This window comes from Anopheles funestus, chromosome X (assembly GCF_943734845.2).
Source record: "Anopheles funestus chromosome X, idAnoFuneDA-416_04, whole genome shotgun sequence".
NCBI classification, from domain to species: domain Eukaryota; kingdom Metazoa; phylum Arthropoda; class Insecta; order Diptera; family Culicidae; genus Anopheles; species Anopheles funestus.
In genome coordinates, this window is record NC_064597.1 from 4,367,243 (window position 1) to 4,392,161 (window position 24,919).

Consider the following 24,919-nt stretch of genomic DNA (forward strand, 5'->3'; position numbering starts at 1 on the left):
ACTCACTCACTCTAGTGGACGCATCACTCCATATCAGTTTGGGAGTACCATGCCTCCTCTGTTTGTTTGGATGACCCAAAACATCTTTACAGACTGGGTTGTCCGGTGTTATTCGAATGACATGATCAGATCCTCGTACAACTCGTAGAGCTCGTCAATATAGTGGCTCCTCTATTGTCCTTCCACATAAATGGGATCCAATAGTCCTTCTGAACATCATCTTCGTCAGTTTTGAACAACGTCCATGTCTCGGAGGCATATGTGAGTACTGGAATTATATAGGTTCTAACTAATCCCAGCTTCTCAGCCTAGTTCCACACGACAGGACTGGGAATCAAATCCCAACCGGAACGTCCCTCCGTAGCAAGGACTGACTATCCTACCATGTGGTAATCCAGAAATGACCAGCATGTCCTTAGAGGACATTAAGTCACGAGAGAGATATAGAGAGAGATAAAGAGAGAGAGAGAAAGATAGAGAGAGAGCGAAGCAAATTCCGTCGAATTAGAACAGATAAACCCATTGAAAGAGGCGAAATACTAAGTTGGAAAACCCTGAATATCTGTGGAAAACTAAAAAAAACGAAACTAGCAAGAAATCCTTGTGAAAATGATGCAAATCTCTACTTGAAAAATGTTGTCCTAATTGAACCTAATTGATGTGGGATCCAACCCAAAAGCATTCTGGAACAGTCCGGTACTGGAATTTTCTCGTACTAAAACTCGACTCTACGCCAAAGGAGGTTCCCATCACTAGAGCCGACATACCAACAGCTTTTGCTATGGTGCGTTGCGTTGAGTCTACCTTTCAGGCGTACACTCAGCTGCTTCCACACTAAGCGCGGCATATTGGTACCGCGCACGGTGATATGCGGTCGGTACCCTCTTTTCGTTGCGTATTAGTGATTTTATTTAATTCCCTACGACCGTGTGCCGTCAACCGTATGTGCGTATGGGCTCCAAATTGGTTTATGCGATTTCTACAATGCTTTTGCATACGTGGAATTGTGGAATTGATTTGTGGTTTTGCAGTTAAATTAGCAACGCATCGTGAGATTGGTATCGCTGGGGTATGGAACGAGTCACCAGTCGAACATGCAAGTAGTCGATTAGTGCATCTCGGGTTTTCTGGGAAATATGGAACAGGTTTTGCGATACACGAGAGTCCGAGTGAGATGAGAGTCGCCATCGCCATTTTTCGGTAAACTTTTATTCTACTGAATGATTGCAATTTCGCTACAACGAAAGGTTGGGGGGAGGGGGGGTTGTGGGGGGAGAGCATAGGGCTTCGCACTATCGCAGCATTTTCTGGACAGGATTTTCATTTTTGTTTGCGTCCGTTGTTTGGGTATGTTTTGTTTTGAATTGTTTTACGTTTTTTTTGACTGCTTTCTCGGTTAACTCACGTATGTGCTTTATAATTTAAGCATTTTTTTTTGGTTGTTGTTGCATTCCAACCACCACCGATTTCATTTTCCCGTTCTGAACAGGATATTGCGGTAAGCGTACCATTTTTCCACGGGTTCCGGTAGTACCGACTCGCTGTCTTGCATAATTAACTAGCTCTGCCTGGTTTCGTCTTGTTACTCTATTGGGGTTTGTGTATTTTGTTCTGTTCTGTAACCTCTCATACACACATTCACCCGTGAGTTTCGACGCGTTCGAGGTGAATGCTGTCGAGATGGTAGATTTTTTTTCTCCCCGTCTTCTTCCTCTGTATTATATTTGTGTTTGGTGTTGTGGCTAAAAAGCAACTGAAAGGCAACAAAACATACAAAACACAAAATATATTCCGATACAAGTTTGGGCGTGCTGTGGCGGATGTGTACGGAATTGCTAAAGACGGAAACACTTATTCGGTGTGTTTCTATTCGGAAAGCAAACTGTGTACTCCGAACGCTATTGCGTTTTGCATTTAGAGTAATCCTTTCTGTCACGTTACGTTCCCTTTACGCCATTCACTTAATCTATATTAAAGTTTTTTGTTGTTGTTGAAGCACTAGAACGATCGTTGCGGTATCAGAGATCCATCATCTCATTTGCTTCTTCTTGTTTTGTTTTTTTCTTTTGCTCGAAGGATGGCAGATTAGTTGTTCACGGTTGTCCCCTCGGCGTTCATCACATTCTACGCGGGCTGGCTAAAAAAGAAATGCGAAAAGAACTTCCTTGAGTCGAACGGAACCGTATAAACTTTCGTTAAGCATGTCTGACACATCGCCTCGAAAGTGGGAGCACAAAAAAGACTCCTTTTCCTCTTACACATTTCTTTTTGAAATCCACACACACACACACACCCGCCAACACAAATACACGCACGCACTTCGCACATAAAACCCCTTTTGGGAAGTGGGCCGCAAAGTTCAACCCGTCGTGATAAGTTGATGTTGATGACAGTTTCCCACGAAACACTCCATCTCAGGTTCGCCATCTTGCCGCGCCAACTTTCATCCCACGTGGGACCGCTGTCTAGCAAATTATTTTCGCATTTCCTCCGCCCCCGTTTATCTACCAAGTTTTGTTCCATCGGGGAAATTGTGTGGGACTCTCAGATTTTTTGGTGCGCTACATTTATCATGCTCGCACGTCACCGTTATCCGGAAAAGGTTTTTCTGTTTTATTTTGTTTTAGATATTCGGATACATACGGACACTGTTCTGGCACTTTAGAAATCTGCATTTTCCAAGCTGTCCCACGGCTGTACAGTCTCCTTTATTATCATCATTTGCGGACACATTTAATTATCTACACGTCCTCAAAAGGATAGTGTCCTATGACGGAAGAAAAATTAATAAAAGCAAAGTGAATTAAACGCATCGTCTACTCCAGACAGAAGAAGGGAAGAAAACAGGAAGAGTGGAACTACTATAGGGACATTGTGGTGTTGAATTAAGTTCACAAGATATTCTCTCGCATTGTTAAGATAGAATTGGGCTAATTGTAGAAGAATTGGAGTTGGCAACTATCGGATTTCACTTTGGTTTTTTATTTATTACTTTAGTACTATTCATCGGACAAGTATACAAATCATATGCAAAGATGCGAAATTGAATTCTACACAAATCATCCGAACATTGTTCTTGTCTATCTCTTCAGGATTTCAAGTAATTCGCAAATAAAGCAAATTTTGAAATATTTCACTTCGGTTTTTTGGTAATAACTTTAGTACTAATGATCAGACAAGTATGCCAAACACATGCAAAGATGCAGAGTGAAATTCTACACAAATCATCCGAACATTGTAGTAGGCTATCTCTTCAGGATTTCAAGTAAATCTCAAATAAAGAAACTTTTGAAATATTTCACTTTGGATTTGTGTTCAGAACTCTAATACTATTCTTCGGACAAGTACGTCCAACACATACAAAGATGCAGAATCAAATTCTACACAAATCATCCGAACATTGTTGATGTCTATCTCGTCAGGTTTTCAAGTAATTCGCAAATAAAGCAAATTTTGAAATATTTCACTTCGGTTTTTTGGTAATAACTTTAGTACTAATGATCAGACAAGTATGCCAAACACATGCAAAGATGCAGAGTGAAATTCTACACAAATCATCCGAACATTGTAGTAGGCTATCTCTTCAGGATTTCAAGTAAATCTCAAATAAAGAAACTTTTGAAATATTTCACTTTGGATTTGTGTTCAGAACTCTAATACTATTCTTCGGACAAGTACGTCCAACACATACAAAGATGCAGAATCAAATTCTACACAAATCATCCGAACATTGTTGATGTCTATCTCGTCAGGTTTTCAAGTAATTCGCAAATAAAGAAACTTTTGAAATATTTCACTTCGGTTTTTTGGTTATAACTCTAATACTATTCATCGGACAAGTATGCAAATCATATGCAAAGATGCAGAATGAAATTCTACACAAATCATCCGAACATTGTTGTTGTCTATCTCTTCAGGATTTCGAGGAATTCGCAAATAAAGAAAATTTTGAAATATTTCATGAAATATTTCAAAAAAGTCAAAAGTGTCAGAGAAAAAATGAAACTTTTCATGAAATATTTCATTGATGAAAAGTTTCACAGAAAAAATGAAACATTTCATGAAATATTTCATGAAAATTTTCATGAAATATTTCATCAATTTTCGTGCCGTCAGATTAATGAGGAGTCAAGGAGTCTAAAACAGTTGAAGTTAGGGGTCTAGGGGGCTTCAAACAGGTGCAGGAGGGGGTGCGACGGTGAAAAACCGAAAAAAAAAAATTTAAAAAAATTGGGCCCACGAACCGACGAAAATGTGAAAAATCAAAGTGAAATAATACGCTCCAAAATATGAAAATCTGGTACCATCGATTAGAAAAAAGCAAAAAAAAAATTGGGCCCACGAACCGACGAAAATCTGAAAATCCAAAGTGTAAAAATACGTTTTGGTTTTTGAAGTGCTACCTCCTCGCCTGGTATGCTCTCCTGTTACTTCAAACCATTTCGCCTGGTAGTTTTCGAAATCCAAAAGTACCCAAAAGTATCGAAAAAGTACCAGTTGCAGCAACCAAGTAACAGGAGAGCATACCAGGCGAGGAGGTAGCACTTCAAAAACCAAAACGTATTTTTACACTTTGGATTTTCAGATTTTCGTCGGTTCGTGAGCCCAATTTTTTTTTTGCTTTTTTCTAATCGATGGTACCAGATTTTGAAATTTTGAAGCGTATGAAATATTCATGAAATGTTTCATGAAATGTTTCATTTTTTCTGTGAAACTTTTCATCTTTGAAATATTTCATGAAAAGTTTCATTTTTTCTCTGACACTTTTGACTTTTTTGAAATATTTCATGAAATATTTCAAAATTTGCTTTATTTGCGAATTACTCGAAATCCTGAAGAGATAGCCTACTACAATGTTCGGATGATTTGTGTAGAATTTCATTCTGCATCTTTGCATGTGTTTGGCATACTTATCCGATCATTAGTACTAAAGTTATTACGAAAAAACCAAAGTGAAATATTTCAAAGATTTCTTTATTTGCGAATTACTTGGAATCCTGAAGAGATAGACAAGAACAATGTTCGGATGATTTGTGTAGAATTTGATTCTGCATCGTTGCATGTGTTTGGCATGCTTCTCCGATCATTAGTACTAAAGTTATTACCAAAAAACCGAGGTGAAATATTTCAAAGATTTCTTTATTTGAGAATTACTCGAAACCCTGAAGAGATAGCCTACTACAATGTTCGGATGATTTGTGTAGAATTTGATTCTGCATCTTTGCATGTGTTATACTTACCCGTCCGGTCATTAGTACTAAAGTTATTACCAAAAAACTGAAGTGAAATATTTCAAAGATTTCTTTATTTGCGAATTACTCGAAACCCTGAAGAGATAGCCTACTACAATGTTCGGATGATTTGTGTAGAATTTGATTCTGCATCGTTGCATGTGTTATACTTACCCGTCCGGTCATTAGTACTAAAGTTATTACCAAAAAACTGAAGTGAAATATTTCAAAGATTTCTTTATTTGCGAATTACTCGAAACCCTGAAGAGATAGCCTACTACAATGTTCGGATGATTTGTGTAGAATTTGATTCTGCATCGTTGCATGTGTTATACTTACCCGTCCGGTCATTAGTACTAAAGTTATTACGAAAAAACCGAAGTGAAATATTTCAAAAGTTTCTTTATTTGCGATTTACTTGGAATCCTGAAGAGATAGCCTACTACAATGTTCGGATGATTTGTGTAGAATTTGATTTTGCGTCTTTAAATGTGTTATACCTCCATTCTCCTTTAACAAATTCGGGAAAGAAGAATAGTTAGAACAAAAACTCACCATATTAAAGTACAAACATGATCTTTATTTAGACTTCCATTCACGCCGGCAGCTGCTCTACCAGAAATTGTCGCAGCAGCCCTGAACGTCACCAACACAGCTCGTTTTTCTTCTATTTGGATTGTTTCCATTTTTTGTTTCTTGTTTTGTCTTCTTGTATTTTGCGCATTGGCTACACTAACAACATTTAAAATACTCCAACGATCGTGAGGTGTGATGGGATTGGAAGGGAGGAAAAGTGGGGAAAAAAGGTTGGAGTTTGGGTTGGGTAGGGGGATTAAGGTTTCCTTTCCTAGACACGCTGGTTACGGAAAAGGCAGTGGCAGAATGGATTGAAAAGACATTAACAACTTCTTATTTACCGCTCTCTCTCTCTCTATCTTAATTTCTTCGTCTTTTTTTCTATTCACTTCGTGTTGTAAAGTTGTAAAACGACACGTGGAAGGTTTCGTGGAAAAGGAATTGAGGAAGGGGTAGGTGGAGGATTAAAATTACTAGCTCTGATTACATTTGATTACAGTCATCTTCGAGACTAATGCTAATTAGATCATCGTTCATTTGTTTTTTTGTTTTTACTAGAGTTGGTTTAAATGGAACTATCGGTTCAATCCTGGCATGGATCGATGTTCAGATGTTCACTAGGAGTGTTTATATCATGCAGTTTTTCTTTAGTTGTTTCCTTTTTTTGTATTGTTTAATGTTTCATTTTCTCTTTTCTTATTCTCCTCACTCTTTTCTCTCTTTATCTCTCTCTATACCTTCCTCTCTCTCTCTCTGGCATTTTATCTTTGGAAATGAAGCTTATGGCTCCGGTACGGAATGAATAACCCCTTACATACAACATATATGTTCTCGTATTTTTTCGCTACATTATCGCCATCTTCTGCCCACCCTTTTGCTCTTTCTCTCTGTCTCACTGTTTCGCGTATGACACTCTAAAATCACCTGTTACGTTCTAACGTAAAAGTACAAACAGAACCACTCTGTGGTTTTTTTTTCTTTTTAACTCTTCTTGCTCGTATCTGCCGTCTACGCAGCGCTTTATTCTCATCTACACGCCTGCCTAGTCGCAAACGTAAATCAAAGAAACCATCACATCGTTTCGCTTCGCTTTCAGGGTCCCACTTTTCATCTACTGGCCCTCCGTACTGACTTCAGTAGGATCGCTTGTTTCCTCCTGCTTCTTCACTGTACTGGAGGTGACATTAGAAGCATCTCTATTACCAACAGCCACGTAATCGCTCGAGAGTACCGGAGTGACATTACCGGACGGTTCAACCGAGGTTGGTTCTTCCGGCGTTGGTTCTAGCGTTCCTTCAGCACCGCCAGCACCGGACGGTCGTAACAGTGTGATGAAGATGGCGCCACGTACAATGCGCATCAACTCAATCACTTGTGCCGTTGGTACTGCTTCGACCGACTCTTCATTAACCTGCGAGTGTGGGAACGCATTTATGGAAGAGGGTTGAAGCGGATGAGCCATTGGTTGGTGCTGTTTGATAATTTGTAAAACACTTACCATGATCAGTACGTCACCCACGCGCAGTCGGCCGTCGCGTGCCGCAACACTGTCGCGATAGATAGCACTGATGACGGTACGGATGGAACCATTAGCGCCCGTATCCTGCTTCAGACTGAATCCGAGTCGACTGTTCCAGCCTTTGTTTAGCTCCACAGTGAAAATCTAGCGTAATTAAATCGAGCAGTGGTTAGGGGATTTCTTTGGATTGTTATATTACTACAACGAAGTAGAGATGTGCAAAGTGAGTAAGAGTGAGATAGTGAGTTGAAACGTTGTATTGAAACGAGTTTCGTTCACTCACCACGAGGAGTTTTAGTGACTCTTTTACTCACTTACTCACTCATGAGTGTAAGCATGTAGCTGTGGTGAGTCGAGTCGCAAAAAGAGTAAATACGTGAGTTGAAACGAAAATGTACGAGTGAGTTGAAATATTTTATAAATTGATTTAAATTAATGCCAATTGGTTGAAATAAGTTTCTTTTCACTCAAATAATGCTTTGAATTAAAAAAAGGATAAAAAATCAAAAAAAAAAATTTTAAAAAATTTTCAACTCGAAAATTTCATAAGGGGTACCCCTTGCCATTTTTTTGAGAAATTTTGCAAAAAAAATAAAATTGTTTTATTTTAATGCCAATTGGTTGCAATGAGTTTCTTTTCACTCAAATAATGATTGAAATAAAAAAAAGAGTGAAAAATAATGAAAAAATCAAAAAATTAAAAAAAATGAAAATTTACTAAGGGTCATTTTTGCACCAAATTTTGCCTATAACTCGGTCGGTATCCAACGGATCGCCAATCTTTAACCTGTGGTCGATAGATGGCATCAATGGCTATATTTTCTTCTTGGACAGCCATGCCCTCAGATGTCTGTGCCAGAAGTTATTCGAGGAACCAAGTTCCTTACCTTTTTGAGAAAATGTAAAATTTTCCTCATTTTTGAGCAATTTAGCAAAATTTATAAATGTGATATATTTTAAGGCGAATTTGTTGCAATATGTTTCTTTTCACTCAAATAATGCTTTAAATAAGATAAATAATAAAAAATCGAAAAAAAATTTTCAAAAAAATTTCAACTCGAAAATTTCATAAGGGGTACCCCTTGCCATTTTTTTGAGAAATTTTGCAAAAAAAATAAAATTGTTTTATTTTAATGCCAATGGGTTGCAATGAGCTTCTTTTCACTCAAGTAATGCATGAAATAAAAAAAAGAGTGAAAAATAATAAAAAATCGCACATTTTCGTTCAACTTCAACTTCAAATGAGTCGTTAAACCAGGTGACTCCTAATAACGACTCATTCACTGTGAGTTGACTCACTAAAAAGAGTTGATATTCTCATCTCCGCAACGAAGTACCTGATTTCCTTCACTGTCCGTGCCACAGCTCGCATTCAGATCGAACAGTTCGCGTTCGGTCGTTGGTGTGGCCGTGCTGAGCGTTGTACCAGCCGTAGCTGCCAGACTAGAATCATCCGCATCCGGTGTTACAAGCGTGTCTTGCTGTTCCTGTACAAGATCGGCCGCTTTCAGTGGTTCATGCTGCTCTTCTTCATCACCCAACAGTGTCGCTCCCTTCCATTTCATTAAACTTTTCTTGCCTGCGCGATGGGAAAAAGGTTTTGTAATGCAGCGAGAAAAAGCTTCTCAAGCGGATTGCAAAAACATACCTCCACGTTCGACTGCATCCACCAGCTCGGCCGCACCGACACGGGCCGGTACATTGACCGACGAATAGAGGGGCGATTTGTGGGCAAAGTGCTGGACGTAGATCGCCTCCGTTTGGTCACCTGCTTGTTGCAGATCTTGTTCGGTTTTGCACGCCACCAGAAACGTTTCACACGGCAGACTGACAAAGTTAGCGCCGTCGGGATCCGGACCGGCCAGGCCGGGCGTACCGGCGCCACCACCCAAACCGTACCGTAACGGTGCGTTCAGCGTGTCACGATCGAGATTGTTCAGCTGCTGTACGGTGGTACCACCGCTACCGAGCTGAAAACGGGTGCCTGCCTCGAGATCTAGGAATGTAGGGCGCGGTCGTGGTCCGTGTTCTTCGCCGCCGGACGTTCTGTCTTCGCTGGCGACGATCGCATCGATCTCCTCATCGCAGTAGTACGCATCATCCAGATCGTCCACGGCTGTGTACAAGCGAAAGGTTTGAGCGTGTGCGTGAGTGGGTTCGTGTGTGTTTGTTGGGTGAGTGTGCGTTACCTTGGCTGACGATAGTGGATGCATTGGAACAACTGTCGGAATAATTGAACGTGTCGTTGGAATGCTGTTGCTGCTGCTGGAAACCATGATTGTCGAAGCCGGCTTGATGTGCACCGACACGACGCAAACGGCGCGGAGAGTTCGTATGGCTCGAAGCGACCGACGATCCGGAACCGGCGGCAGCCCGATGGAACCGGTTGGCGGCAAGATCGGTCAGCAGATTGATTGCTTCCGGACGTAGCAGCAAACGCGTCCGGCCCCTTAAGCTCGACTCGATGGGCGAATGGGCGGATAGCGGCGTTTGGGCCTGATCGCGGTACAACCGCAACCGTACGACGTCCGCTGCCTGACGTAGAAATATCACAGCCTCCTCGTGGGACATGGACGAAACCGGCACATCGTTGACGGCGACTATCTTGTCACCGGGCCGAATACGCCCATCACTAAGCGCTGGCTCACGTACCAATGCCCGCACGTAGTGACCCAGCACGGATTCATCCTCCTTGCGCAGCGTGAACCCAAGCGAACCCTGCTGCTTCGTCAGTACGATTTCGAATTCCTACTCAAACGAATCGAAGTGTTTACTCTACTCTTTCATACTACCTGAATAGTTTGCAAATTTTGATACACTTACCCCACTGAAGCTGGTTTGCATTGGATCGAGTGAGGGCAGATAGCCACCCACTGTCTGCAGCTGCGGATTCCTAGCATTCGGCGGAGGGAAGAAATGATGGATTTGCTGTTGCTGATGCTGAAATGGAATGCCAGCTGGAAGCGGTGACTGAGGTACCGAGTTCGATCCCTGACCCTGCTCGTACGAGAGTGCATTCCGTAACGGTGGTCTCGGTGGTTCAGTCGGAGGTGATAGTTTCCTATACTGCTCGTCCTTCGGTCGGCAAACGGTGAGCGTTACGACGTTTGTCGCTTTGCGCAACACTTCCAGGGCAAGCTGCATTACATCGAAAGGAAGCGTTCGTAAACATACTGTGCGATTGCGCAAGATGCCGGACGTGATACTTACGTAGTTTGTGAGACCTGTTAGTGGGACACCGTTCGCCTCAAGAAGAATATCTCCCGGTTGGAGCATCCCCGTCGCCCATGCTGCCTGATGTGGAAAGAGCCGTTTGATACGTATCAGACCCGGATACGGTGCGGACGAATCGGTTCCACCCGACACCGAAAAGCCGAGTCCTCGCGAACCCTTAGACACCTGGACGAAGAATATGGAATCTGGGCGATGGGAGAAAAATAAAAAAGAAGTTAAAAACTGAAGTCCTCAGAATTGCGAATATACCTAAAAGCAACGAGTTCCAGATGGTTAAGTCATATAGAAACAAGAAGAGAATATTGTTGGAATCAAGAATTATCCGTTGGTCTCAGTAATTACATTTCTAAACATCCTTGCACTGTTCTTTCTAAACGGCACGCCAGCGAAGCAGTTCTGGGGGACATCTCTTCCCAACCTTCATTCCCAACACGCCTCCCCCCAGAGAGTTCCAATTCCAGCAGGAACTCCACCGAGAATCACTTAGCGTCACTTAAAATGGAACGGTTATTACCCGAGTACACGCGCAAAACGATATATCGGACATAAAAACAAAATTGTCGTAAGCGTATTTTACTGACAGAGAGAGAGAGAGACGACAACGAAGAACGAATCATGAATGGATTCGCACGAAACATGTACAGTGGCGGGTGGGAACCGCCATTATGCTGCCGGCGGTATTACTTCTGCTCGCTGCCATAAAAGAGCAGTATTCGTCGATAGAAGGTGTATAATCCCCAACACCAGACGTCTCCAGAACGGCGTCCTATAAACGTACGAACCACTTTGACATCACCTTTCTCATCTCCAGACATTGGTACAACCTTTTTGGTGCTATTTCGTGCGGAACACCGGAATGAAGCGGAGCAATAATAACTCCCATAACTTCCCGCCAGACTTCCTGGGCTTGCTGGTTTGTGGTCTTAATTTGCACACCACACGACGGTGTTGACAGTCACATTTGTGGTTTTTGGAGGCAGCCAACGTTATATTAGCGCTATTTTTTATTTTTTTGTTTGCTGTTTCTCGAGAGTTTTTGGGATGTTCGTTTGCGCTATTGTTAAGCTCACCTACACAGGTGCATGATAAATGCCGTGAGGTAATTGGAGTTCTCAAGACTATATAGTGATGACAGGTATTTACAGCAGCTCAATTTGTTGAAGATTTATTTTTGAATCACGTCTTCGCAGTAGAAGAACTTACTGTCACAATTTTACGTCTACAAGGAAGAACATAAAATTGATTTCATCAATTCTGCAAAACTTATCCCCTCCAAAAAAGGACACTAATCCCTTGACCATAAAAAGGCAAAATTGCCTTCCCTACTCCTCAGGCAAACCGAAACACTCGATTGGTTGAAGCGACACCCAAAACTCGTCCAATCACGAACAGTCGCATCATTTTCTAGCGCAACTTTTGCATCCGGCAAACGTGATACATTTGTCCAGAATTTCTCGTCCGAACGGTGCGTCACCTGATAAGGTGCTTCACAGAGCTTTCTGGTTCTTTCTTTTAGCGAATGTTGAAGTGTCGGTGTCACGTGCGCCGACACACTTCCTGAACCAGGTACACCGAGGGAAAGAATTCGATTTCCGGTGGTTAACCCTATTGCATTTCTTGTGGACGGACTCTGTCTGTCTGCAACTGTGCTTCAGCGCGTCAAGGCATTCGTTTTTTTGGAAGGATGAATTTTAAGTAAAGATTCATACAATGTGTCATCAGTGGAAAAGATCCTTTTCTTCTCCCCCTCCCACTCCGGTTATATCCAAGCTGTCGTTGGAAAATTGGCAAACAAATAAAAAATGGAAAAAACTGGAGAAAAAGGATTTTTTCTACGAAATGAAGATTTCTTCGTGTGGAGATTTTTTTTCCCCGAAAACCAAAAAAAAAAAAACTATACACTCAAACTCACACTCAAACACAAGCAAATTGCATAAGTTAAAATCGGATACAGAAACACTCGCACACTAAATTACTGGCACCTGGGTAGAGCACGTTGAGCACCAAAATGGTTCCAAAATAAAAACAAAAATCTGCTCATAAAACATGAGCACCTGAGTGCCGGTACACACTTACGCTCGGTGCATGCAAAAGCACTCTGTGTACCTTGCCCTACCCTCCCTCTCCCCCTCAAACGGGCCACAAACTTTTCCAACCCTTTTTCCGGTGGATGAATGAATGGACATGACGCTGTGGCGTTTAAGCGTATGGAGAGTATTAGTCTCGAAGTCTGGTTTAACGACTAGAGCACAAAGTTAACCAACCGACACTGGTTGCAATCTACCCCGCTCAGTCCCTCCCTTACGATACCGCCGGATCGAACTTTATCATGGCAAACAGCTCCGGTTCGTTTAAATACAATAACAGACCCTCGAAAGGGTGAACGATTATAACTTCTAATGCGGTTGTTTTTGGCGGAGGGGGATGATATAAATAACGAAAGCTCTTGTTGATCCAAAAGCTTGTCCGGGTTTGTTTTACATGAATTGCTAGGAGATGTTGCGTTTTTTTTGCGATAAATTAAATACATTACGAAGCGCGAATTCAATGCTTCTATCCGCTAGATGAACGGTTGCAATTAAAAGTATTAAATCGTCCCAAACCCGCCACACACGGATCGGTATTGCCTTCCACCATAGAAGTGTTGTTTGCATTTTATCTTTTCGAATTATTGCCTAGCCTCCCCGTCTAGAAAAAAAGCTAAGCTACAGGTTCCTCTTCCATTCTTACACTGCTCATTTGTCTGGTCGTTAATGACGCTGTTTCGCGCGCCTCCCCGTAACACTTGTTGACGCTCTTTTGGAGTATTGTTGCACCCAAATCTTACCCTCTACCGAGCTACAGTTTTTTTTTGGTTACAAAAAAAAACCCCTCCAAAGAACATGCGCTAAAGAGCAAGCAAGCATAAAAATAAAAACCCCAAGTGCAATACAACCACTTTTCCTTTTGCCATTGTTGCGAGCTTTTGCTTGAAGCAGCAGCGCAAACATAAATCACGGCTAACCGAAATCGCGAACAAGCCACACCACCACTCCAGGCTGTTTCGTGCTGGTTTTTTTTTGTTTTTTGGTTTTTGGAGAGGAAAACGTCTCAACAAGAGTCCTTTAAAATGTGGTGGCACACCGGCAGGGCACTTTTGCTTGTTTTTTTTGCTGGTGAAATTTTGTTGTTTCTTTATTTATCTGACGGATGTAACTGTTTATAGGAATGGAATAAATTGGATTGGTTTGAATTACACATGCACGAAGGGTGATCTTTCGTGCGTACGTACCACCCTTCCTCCTATTGGATCATCTTTTCCTCTACGGCAGGGAGAGGATACACAAAATATATGTAGACCAACTCCTCAACTCCCACCCCAAAAAAAAGGAAAACACGCGCGTCAAGGCAATGCCACCGGCTGGTTTGGCGAATCTCATTTTCTTCCAAACGTTTTCGTCGAGCGGACAAAATTGATGCTGCCCGTCTCTCCTACGTGCTTCGCGGTGAAAGACGCCAAGAACTTCAACAAGCGCACACATACACACACAAAAAAATTGAAACCAAACGGCACAGACCAGCGGACGCAGATTGCTATCTGTTCTGCATGCGAAACCGTTTGGTTTTTGTTGAATCTGGCAGATAGGACGTTGATGCGGCTCTGCTTTCTACAAGGGTGGACCGAAGCTGTAGGCTTCCGCTTCTTTCGACACTGACAAGGAAGAAAGGACGAGAGAAAAAAAAGTAGTGGAAGGACGAAAGGAACTAAAAAAAAAATTCTGGTTCAATTTCAATTCCAAATGTCTTCCTTTAGGTATGGTTTTTTTCTTCGTCCACTATCCCGAGGCTCTCAGAATCAATCCAGTTTATGGTGTGCGAGTGTGCGTTTTGTGCGAGTGTTCTTGTTCTTGTGAACCGTGCCAATCCAATCACTACAAGAAAGACAAACTAAACAAACCAAAAAAAAAGGAAGGTGCTTCTCCCTTTGCCCGGGATGTTGAAAAGCGCTTGACGAAGATACGACACTTTAAAGGTGTTCTTACTAGTGATGGGTAATCCGGAGTGGAATCGTGAATCCACTTCGACTCCGCGTATGGAAAATTGATTCCGACTCAGATTAAAAACTAAAATTGTCTCTGACGAGTCCGGTTGAGTCCGGCCGAGTCCGATCGAGTCCGGACGAGAACGGTGGAGTCCGGTCGAGTCCGGTCGAGTCTGGTCGAGTCCGGTCGAGTCCGGTCGAGTCCTATCGAGTCCAGTGGAGTCCGTCCAAGTTCGGTCGAGTCCGGCCGAGTCCGGCTGAGTCCGGCAGAGTCCGGCCGAGTCCAGTGAAGTCCGCTCGAGTCCGGCCGAGTCCGGTCGAGTCCGGTCGAGTCCGGTCGAGTCCGGTCGAGTCCAGTGGAGTCCGGTCGAGTCCGGTCGAGTCCGGTCGAGTCCGGTCGAGTCCGGTCAAGTCCGGTCGAGTCCGGTCGAGTCCGGCCGAGTCCAGTGGAGTCCGGTCGAGTACAGTGGAGTCCGTCTAAGTTCGGGCGAGTTCGGTCGAGTCCGGTAGAGTCCGGACGAGTCCGATTGAGTCCAGTGAAGTCCGTCCAAGTCCTGTGGAGTCCGGTCGAGTCCGGCCGAGTTCGACTAGAAATGCGTCAATTGCAGGACTAGATCCTTACCCCCCTCCCTCCCCCCTCTCCCTCGGCAACCATTCGTAAATAGTAAATTTTGCAGGACACGGTCCTCCACCTCCCCATCCCCCACCCAATTCTGTCGAAGTCATTCCTATTCCAGATGTCGCCGGAGTCGGGCCGATCCGACTCCAGCAAAATTTATAATTTACCCATCACTAGTTCTTACCTTTGGTAATGAAACTGTACGGCCCGACGACGAGCTGACCGGTATTGGTGCTGTGCGTCCAGCACGGTTGCGTGTGCTGTTGTTCACCCTGTTGCAGTGCGGCATTGGACGAACCGACGCACTCCACCGGAAGCTGCTGACATGGTGCCGTACTGCCGATGCTAGAGGAAGATGAGGCCAATATCTCGATGTACTGCGTTTCGTGCATCAGCAGCAATGGTGGTGGTAGATCGTCCTCCGGCGATCGTTCGCTACCATATCCCTGATCGCATCCAGCATCGATCGCCGTCCGGTGCAGTGGTAGCTTTAGCTGGAGATTTGCAGCAATCGTACCAACCTGCTGTTGCTGACCGCTACCACACGCTTCTAAAAGAAAAGGTAAGAGTATATGAAAAACAAAAATCCAAAAGATTAAAACCGTATTAGAAAGTTCCAGCATTTTAAAGACATCTTCAATATTTTGAGGACATGCATGCCTAAGCTGCTAAACTTACAGCTTTAAGCTGTTGGACAGAATGATACATTGAACTCTGGTTTGCTATTTAAGCGGTCACATGAAGCAATGATGATAATGATGCTTGATGTGCACCACACACACCAAAAACTACAAAATGAAGCATAATCCAGTGGATGTAAACTTTGCCGTCCTCGTGTTGCTTAGCTAATGGCAGCAACTTTTGCCCGCAGTACACCGGTCTTCGGGTTAGCCGGTTAGGGTTTCCATTTATTCTGCCCAAAATGGTGGCAAAATTACCGCCCCAAACTTTTTGGTAATGTAACATTTCATTGTAACCGTTGCCGAGTGGCAAGTCACCGGGAGACTACGTTGTCCAAGTTACCATTCTTATGCCAATATGTTGAAGAATCTTGGATAGTTTTCGGGAAATTGGGAGAAGTGGAGATATTGCAATGAGCGAGTCAGTGATACCCTGCACGCCTGGAACTATCTGGATGCAAAACTCCACGAAATCCTTGGAGTGGGCACAGGCTAAACGCTAAAACTTCGGCGGAATGTGTGGTGTGCGTTGCTGCACAAAAGTAACCCTGTGGAAAGTACGGTTCCAGATACGGTACAATCTAAAATCCATGGCCAAGTAGCAGTAGGTTCAGCAGTTAGACGATAGTGTGACAGTGTATATCGCGCTGGAAGTGTGGAAGTTGCCGGCAGAGAAACTTTTCGCCCAAACCGGGTACGATACGTATATTCCTTTGCCAGGTTCGTAACGTTCACCGTTGTCCTACGTGCTGGATTTAATGGGCACGTGAGCAGTTACGTTAAATTTATAGTGTCTTTCAATATTCGGCAAATTATATCAGTGCCGTTGCACTGAGCAACATGAACATATTTTTTTTTTCGTTTTGCGGAACTTGAACTTTCGCTACTTCATGTGGCAGGGTGGCCTGTGCTTCGGCAGTGTTTTAGAGCAGCAAATAGCATTCATTGCGTACCCGTTTGAGGACCGCGGGCGGGGTGTTTTGTAACTATTCCCGAGGAGTTAAAAGTCGTATAGAGACTCACAGCTGCTCTCTACCCAACGTAACGATTCTTTAAATCCTTAGCGTAGTTTTTAAGTGTCTGTTCATGGTAAGCTCACGTCAATAGCACCATTACTGCTTCCTTACGCAGGGGGTAGATGAAGAAGAAAAAAAACATGATCCACATCCAGACGGAAGGTACTTTTGCACGAGCTGATGTCTGCATTCAGCACTATTTATCCTGCCGCGTTGTGTGGCAACTTAGTTTTGTGATCGGAATTTCCGCACGACACAGAATTGACAGGAGAAACGATGTGGAGAAGTACAAATAGCATCAGCATCCACAGTACAGCGCTCCGTAGTCGACCTATATATATATTGAACCATACCGACCGGTAGTGGCACATTTACGCGTAACTGCTGCCACTGTCGATAGTAATGTACCAAGGCTTCCCGGGGTTTTCCAAGTGTGGGAAATTCTATTTCCAATTCTTCGCCCTGGTAGGATAGTAAGCTTCCTGCTCGTCGTGGTTGGACGGGTTGAATGGCTTCGGAAGATATTCAGTTTTTTTTCTCAAAGCGAAAACCTCCTCTATACACTGTTTCCGGTGGACGCACATCCTGTGGCTGATGTTGTGCAATCTGAACGATACGCTTCCCCCCCCCCCCCCCCCCCCCCGACCGGCTGCTGGAAACGAGATTTCCAATGAAAATGGTCGCACACTGAAGACGGATCAATGATGCATGAAGGGCGGTGAAGGGAGCAGCTTCAGGAAAGCTTATAAACCCATCCTGGTAAGCTGCTGGTTATGTTGATTTCAATTTCCATCGATTTTTTTACCGTGAGCGAATACGGTCATTTCACTTTCATTTTAATGGCATTTAGAAGAAAATTGGAATATTTCAAGCCTCACCGATATTGTTATTAGTTTGTGATACAATTTGATGCTTTAATACAACAAATAACTTCAATTTGTACCAATCTAGGAACCCGGACATTGTAGTGGTTAAAAACAATAAAACTAACTTCAATTTCTTCTCTTTCTCCTTTCTCCTTTCGGTCTCCTGATTTAATCTAGCAACGATTTGAGCTGATGTAGAGCATAGTGGCAGCTGGCCAACACGCTACCGTTGCCTATAAATTGAATTTAAAATCATAACCATCATCTTTACCCATCTAGCGAAATGTGGCACAAATCTGAAAGAAAATTAAGTCACCAAAAGAAAACTCCACTCCACAGCAGTAGTCGTCCGAAATGGAGTGAATCACAAACTATTGACAGAAAGGATTTCCGTTGCGCTTCCGTTGTCACTTTTGCTCCCTCGCATAAGCGGGGTGGAAAAAGGAAAAAAAGAAGTATATAAATCGACACACCAAACCTCTCTCGCTGCCGTTGCCCAATTAGTAAAATCAAAATCAATTATCGCGTAACAGCGACAAGGGACCAAACCTTTGGTACGGCGACTGAATTGAAGCGAAACTCCCCCCAAACTGCCTCCAGCTTTTGGGGGCTTTCGTATCGAAACGGAGAAACAGTCGCTGCACTTGGATGCACGGGGGTTTTGGTAGGCAGAACAATGACAAGACGGCGACCGTTGCCGTAGGCGACCGCACCGGCTAAAGCAAAACCGAGTAGTGACTTAATTAGGAAGAAAATGGTACAGTGTTAATTAAGAACACACTGCGTCGGTTGCCCTCCGACGCGCGGTTGGTAAGAGGCTTTTTTTGCGACGACTCGAGTAGAGATTTTCTGCTCCTCTTCTTGAAAAGCATCCTTCGAATGTTATCCCACTCAGCAGTACGCTTCTTTATATAGCTAAAAACATCCTTTTTTTTGGTTATTTGCGTGCCGGGTGAGTAAATCAATATTGCACATTATTCAATCATCTACTCGGCAGAGCAGATTCGGAGAGGCTTTTTAGCTGCAATTTCCTAACCTCAACAAACATCCTCCAATTCCAACCTCTACCAGGGGGGGTCAACCAGGGCAACAACAACATCCCTGTCAAGTGCAGGGAATTTTCCGTAACACAAAAAACAAAAACCTCAAAAATTCCAATGCTTTACCAAATAACATACATTCTTCTGGGTGGGTATGGACGTACCTGATGATCGGAATGTACTGCCTCCTACACCATCGACCAGCCCAACGCCACCCGGCCCGGAAGTGTTCGGTGGACCCTGCGTTGCAGTACTGGAACAATGCAATGGTGAACCTTGATGCTGCTGATATGTTGGTAACTGCGGAGGCAAATTCTGCAGCTGTTGTTGCGAACCAGCCGTTGTATGATCGACCGGGACGCTACCACCGAAGGTCAGCTGTTGCTGGGAACCGTTCGGTGGTGATGGATTTGGGCCGCCCGTTTGATTGCAACCCGTTCGTGTTGCAGTTTGCTGCTGCTGCTGCTGGTGCTGTTGTACGTTTTTCAGATTCGCCTGAAGAAATTCTGGAAATGCAAGGTAGGAGAGAGAGAGAAAAAGAGGAACGGCAGGTGAATGTTTTGTTGCTGAATATTATACAGTAAAAATGAAAATTTCACCTTCCGTATGTTTTCCCAGATTCATTTCTGCTCACGTTAAAGGAAAAACAAAATTATTTCCACACTTTTATTCAGCTCCAAGAGGTTTGCTCTTGGAATCGGATTAAATTTCAACCTAAACTGTTCACTTCCCGATGACAGTTCATGCAAGTACGCCATCTGTGAGATTACGCATGAACTACGTCTTATTTAATCTGACAGTTAGGATGTCTAGTGCAAAAGGTGAAATGAAGATCGTTAACATTGATCGACAGTTTTGGGGTGAAAACCTTATTGAAAAAGATGGAACAATTAACATCTTGCCCCCCCGGAACAGGTACCAAAGCAAAATCTTGAGTTGTTTTTTTTTCTCCCCATTGCAAACCCATTGCAAACATTGGAAGGAAGGAAAATTTCATCCGGTCGTCCGTTCAATGATCACTCTGGGTCTTCGGGTAATCGTCACGGTATCGGTGTTTTTGAAAATCGAAGCGAACTCACATATTTTAGCTAGTATATCCTTCGTCATGGTTTTATATTGGTAAAACGGTAACGTTTTCACCTGTCTTACGGTGCTCCTGGCACATACTTCCTTTGAGGAGGAGTTCCAAAAAAAAAAAGATCAGACCACTGATGTGTACACACAGTCGACTGCCTAAACAAACTAAAACTGATCTCACTAATAAGTTGAAGAATCTGAGAACAAGCAAAGGGGGAAAGGGGTTTTTTTTTGTAAGGCAATACGGAGGCATGGCGGAGTATTTTCTCAAGCAAGCAAAACACACAGCTGTCTCATTTCGGCAGTACCTTCGCTACTTTATTTTCTTTTACTTGCCTGCCGCTCCCCCTGCTGATGATGGGGTCTGTTAGGAAAAACCCATAAAACAACACGTTTGATAACCGACGCTTTGTTTTGTTGGGGTTTTTGTACCATATCCTTGAGTTGAGTTTGAGAACGGTCAGCGAAAAGGTTTTGTGACTTGCTTTTGAGTTGGGGCTATTTATCTTCTTTTTTTTTCGAGCGTATTTACTCCCCCCTCTCTAAGCTCCATCTACTCGTATTTAAAATACGAAATAAAAAAACAAAGTACTCACGAAGGGCTATAAACGCGAAAAAATAAGAAACAATAATACACGAGCTGCCCGGGCTTTTGAAGGTGGTGGGATGGGAAAAACCCGGATGCGTGGTTTCGTGAAAAAGCAGTTGTTAACTGGTTAAATTGGCATCGAGAGTTCATATTTTAACCTTTTGGATGTTTTACACCCCCGGGGGAATGGGTTTCCGGATTTTGCCCACTGACAGGCGTTGCGGAACGGAGAGGGAACGGTACGCGCGTTGAAGAAGCGAAGCGAACTTCGGGACACCCGATAAATGAGGTGATAACAAACAACAACAATAATTCGGCAAGATTAGTGAAAAGAAAAAAAACGGGAACTGGGGTAGAGTGAAACCACAGTGATGAAAAAAAAACGGGGGGTAAACATAAATAGAAACCCTTATCCCGGGCGTATCAGTACGAAATAGAATTTATATGGCAACATTCAAAGGCTGAAGGCTGAACGCTAACCAAAACGCACCGGACGGCACGCGAACGGCCAGGATGCTAAAGGGACGTGCAAAGCAAACCAGCTATCCATCGATCGAAGTGAAGCGAAAGTTCTTCTTCCAATTGGTTGTTTCGGCGTTTTGGTTCACTTTCTAGTTGGGCCGATGGTGTGATAATGTCAATGGGGCATTATAATTAGACAACCCCTATAATTATAATTACCATTCCGGTCGTTTAACTAATGCTTACAGCAATGAAGCTCCGGGTATCTTTGTGCGAAATGGGTAGGATAGGTTTTTTTTCCTCTCCATTCTTCGTTTCGTTTCAAGCGTCTATTCTTCTGCGCTATTTTTTCCCCTATTTGCAAAATTCGGTGATGTACACGAGCTGGGAATCCCCAAAGGTAATGGGCCTGTCGCCCAACAGCACACCAGAACTGTCTATTTCGAATTCAATATGCATCAATTATCCTAAGATCACGGGTGGCAGGCGGAAGCCCCAACGTTCATGGGCAGTGTAGCGGGTGTATACTTTGCTATCTGTCTAAAGGAAATCTACCTTCCAATATGTCGTGATGGTTGTTTACTGGACCGTGAAACAACTTTTCCCCCCTCACGCATCTGGAGCTTTCAAGCCGAGGGTCGGCGAACTGATCAACCGAGATGGTCTTTAATGAAGCGTGTAATAAATTTGTCTTAGCAGAGTGTCTCTCCACTTCCCAGTCGCACCGCCACGTCCAGAAATGGGGAGTAGTGCTATTACCGCTGTCTATGGTAATGTTCTCCAGCGGAAGACCTTACGAGGTCCTCGCGGTTAGACGACCAGTACATGTGAAAGATGGAAGCGTAATTAGAATTCCAACACTGAACACACGCACACACGCAGCAGTAGAAGTGTGTGTGTGTTTTTTATTTTCATATTAATAACTCTACGTAGTACAGGTTAGTATACAAGAGGCAAGCCGCACGCCAAACGCGATTTTGGAGTCGAGCATCCACCACCAGACCGCCTCCGCTAAATATTTGCACACGGACCGTACCGGAAAGAGAGAAGCCTTACCCGGCACACCGATTCCGAAGATAGATAGTGGGACTAGGCCGACTAGGCTCGGCCTCGCCCCGTAATTGGAAGCGGAAAACACCCCAGGAACGGAGGTTAGGCTCTTCCTCCTCGAGCTCCAGCTGCGCATTTGACCCCCGTAAGGCAAAGACACGATTGTTTATTCGAGACTTTGTTGTCTCAGTTGCCCCGTTGCGGGATTCATTAGGATCTCGAAACGGGTACCACACCAAGCCCCCAGTTTCGCATCACCATCACGTCCACACAGAACTGAGGTTGCGGTTAGGCTTTTTGGAGGCGACTTTTGGAAAATGTCGTCTAGTTGCTACGCGAATTGCCTACACCGAGCAACATCTTCATTGTGCTAAAGCGATCCTGTCACTACCTCTCGTTATAGCAGTACTACCGGCTATCAGTGAGATAGAGCAGAACAAAACAATAACCTGCGACGGCAAAAGTTACCACCGCAACAAGCCGCCCGATTGCAGAGACTCCACCATCCTCGCAAAGAACCTGCCTCAAACAGCATGACAGAGTGGCATTACCAAACAAAAAAAAACACGTGATTCTCAGAACTCCTCCACCGTGTCACCAGAAGTTCCGACAAACGAACGAAAGGTACCGAGGTGGAGTTATACACCGGGAACGCTTCTATCGCTTTTGCTGATCTGTGTTCCTCCCTTGGCCTAGATTGCGTTTGACGTTATTATTGCAGTGATTATTTCTAGTAGTTTATTAAATTAAGAACACATGAAAAGCACCACCAATAGTGGCCGGGGAACACGGGTTTCACCAGGGTTTTTTGTCGTGCTGTGTCTAGCGCCTAGAAATGGAGCAAACGTATCCGTTGGCAGGATTTTATTTTTTCCTCCCTTTTTCCACGAAGAGGAGGTTTTGAGGTACGCGGGAGGCGTTGCGCATCATATTTTGTACATAAATTAAGAGTCTCTCCCGGTTTCCAAAACGGTCGAAGTACCCCTCCGTGAGGCAAGGCAAACAATGGAGAATAGAGGCAGAGACATGGAAAATGCAGCTGATAGGCGTTTTACTCCAAGCGTCCAGTCCCTTTTTGCGAAGGGTTTGCTGGATCTCAACAACAGCCTGTGTGTGTGTTTTTTGTGTGAACGGAGTACAAGAGCCATCTAATGCCAAGTACATGACACTCCGTACCGGGATCGCTTGGTAAAGCAAACAAGCAGCGGCGGGGGAAAAAAATAAACTACACCACACCAATGGGTGTGGCTTCTTTCCTACCGGGAAACGATTTATAGGACCTTGCCCTGTTAGACGATGGGTGTTAAGTTACCCGCTGCTGTCAACCAGCACCGTTTCACCATATATCAGTGCGTGTTGCTTATCGTGTAGAGGCGCGCGCGCGGGAAATTGAAGCTACTGCATGTACACACTAGGGTGGAACATGTAGCCGCTATTTAGGATGCTGTGTTGAGTACTGCAAAACAAAATGAACAGCTTAACGAGTTTGGTAAAAGTTTCTCCAAAAAAGCAAATACCAGGACACACTATGTGTACGTTGCGAAGCGACTACTCTGGAGCTCTGGAGGACAAGAAAAAAAAATGGTGGAGAAAAAAGTTAACACATCCATTCAAGTGATGAGTTCTATGTGAGCAATTACAGAGTGTTTGTTGGATGGGCAAAACCGAACAACAACAAAAAAACACAACTTAAAGTCCAAATTTTCGACCACAGTTCCCCAAGTGAGAGAAGAAAAAAACACTCGATAACCTCTGCCGGCTAGTACTACCGGCACTTTATCTGGTGATAAAGAGCGGATCCGGTTCAGAAATGTACCGCAAGATGACGGTATGAAAAAGGAGGATAAAATTTAATTATAATGTGAAAATGTTTGTCGACATGTTTCGACGATTTTCGAAATGGGGAAAGGGAGTTCTTCCCCGGGTCGCTCAAAAGCCCCCGACCCGTATAGTTCTCGGTGCGGTTGTGTTACGCACGTTTGCTGCTGCTGACCTGTGCCGACGGGAGTGTGCCTTTGTGTGGAGTAGTGCGAAAAATTAACATATACACCCGCGTGTATGTTTTCGGTTTTTGGGGAGGTTTTTTTTTCTGCCTTCATTTTGCCTCCATACCCGGGAGTGGGCCGTTGTCGATGTCAATTCCCATCGCAATGACACTGGGTAAAAACATGCACAACATGGCAAAGCCGGACACTAGCGTACGTGGCCGGTTTGTGTACGCGTTTGGAGGGTATGATTTTTGCGGCCAGTGCGACACAACCTTGAGTATGTCAGCCGTGGGCGCAGTGGACGAAGCAATTCAATTACGGATAAATAATTTGTTTTAAAGTGATCGATAGAGAGACAAATTGCTCCCACGGGACTGGTTTTGCAGCTGTCGGTCGGACAGATAGTATGTCATGTTTATTAAGTGTTAGCAAAGTGGTGTTTTATATTCTTTGTTGCGTGATACACAATGCAACATTGCGAGACACCTAAAAAATTCCGGTGTCAAAGTTTGAAGCAATAGTTCGTGTGTAATACTGTCCACAATCGCTTACCGTTCTGCTTAACGATGGCTTCACAGTCCCGATCGATGGTGGACGCATCCAAGTCGAGATGGTTCGGCAAACTGCCACAGAATTTGTTACGATCCTTTCGGCTAACGTAGATGACGTGATCTTGCTGTTGCTGCTGCTGCTGTTGCTCGGGAGGTATCTGACCGGTACCGGGCAGACAGGCCAAATCCGGTGGTGGTGGTTGCTTCTCCAATCCCTCGCCATCAGCATTACTTCCGGCAGTATCAGCGAGAAAGGTTTGATGATGGAACGTATCGCCGTTGTTATTGTTATGGTACTGATGAAAGTATTGGGTGGTGTCCGACTTCAGATTATCTGTGATGTAAAATAGAGCAAGAGTGTATGATTTATTCGGATACTATTTACTACAAGTCGAATACA

General features: G+C 43.8%; 1 protein-coding gene across 7 annotated transcripts in view; it reads right to left on the bottom strand.

Annotated features, from left to right (window-relative positions):
• Positions 1-5,790: 5,790 nt before the first annotated feature.
• Positions 5,791-24,919, bottom strand: part of LOC125765140 (uncharacterized) — a 122,740-nt gene continuing 103,611 nt past the window's right edge. For all 7 annotated transcript variants that reach the window (XM_049430047.1, XM_049430038.1, XM_049430055.1 and 4 more), the window contains 10 exons: positions 24,521-24,853; positions 18,967-19,308; positions 15,385-15,750; positions 10,537-10,745; positions 10,150-10,464; positions 9,516-10,074; positions 8,975-9,442; positions 8,664-8,905; positions 7,306-7,470; positions 5,791-7,218 (listed from right to left, as the gene is read on the bottom strand). In XM_049430047.1, coding sequence (XP_049286004.1) covers positions 6,919-7,218; positions 7,306-7,470; positions 8,664-8,905; positions 8,975-9,442; positions 9,516-10,074; positions 10,150-10,464; positions 10,537-10,745; positions 15,385-15,750; positions 18,967-19,308; positions 24,521-24,853 — 3,299 coding nt within the window. In that variant the 3' untranslated portion in view covers positions 5,791-6,918. The remainder of the gene's footprint in view (positions 7,219-7,305; positions 7,471-8,663; positions 8,906-8,974; positions 9,443-9,515; positions 10,075-10,149; positions 10,465-10,536; positions 10,746-15,384; positions 15,751-18,966; positions 19,309-24,520; positions 24,854-24,919) is intronic.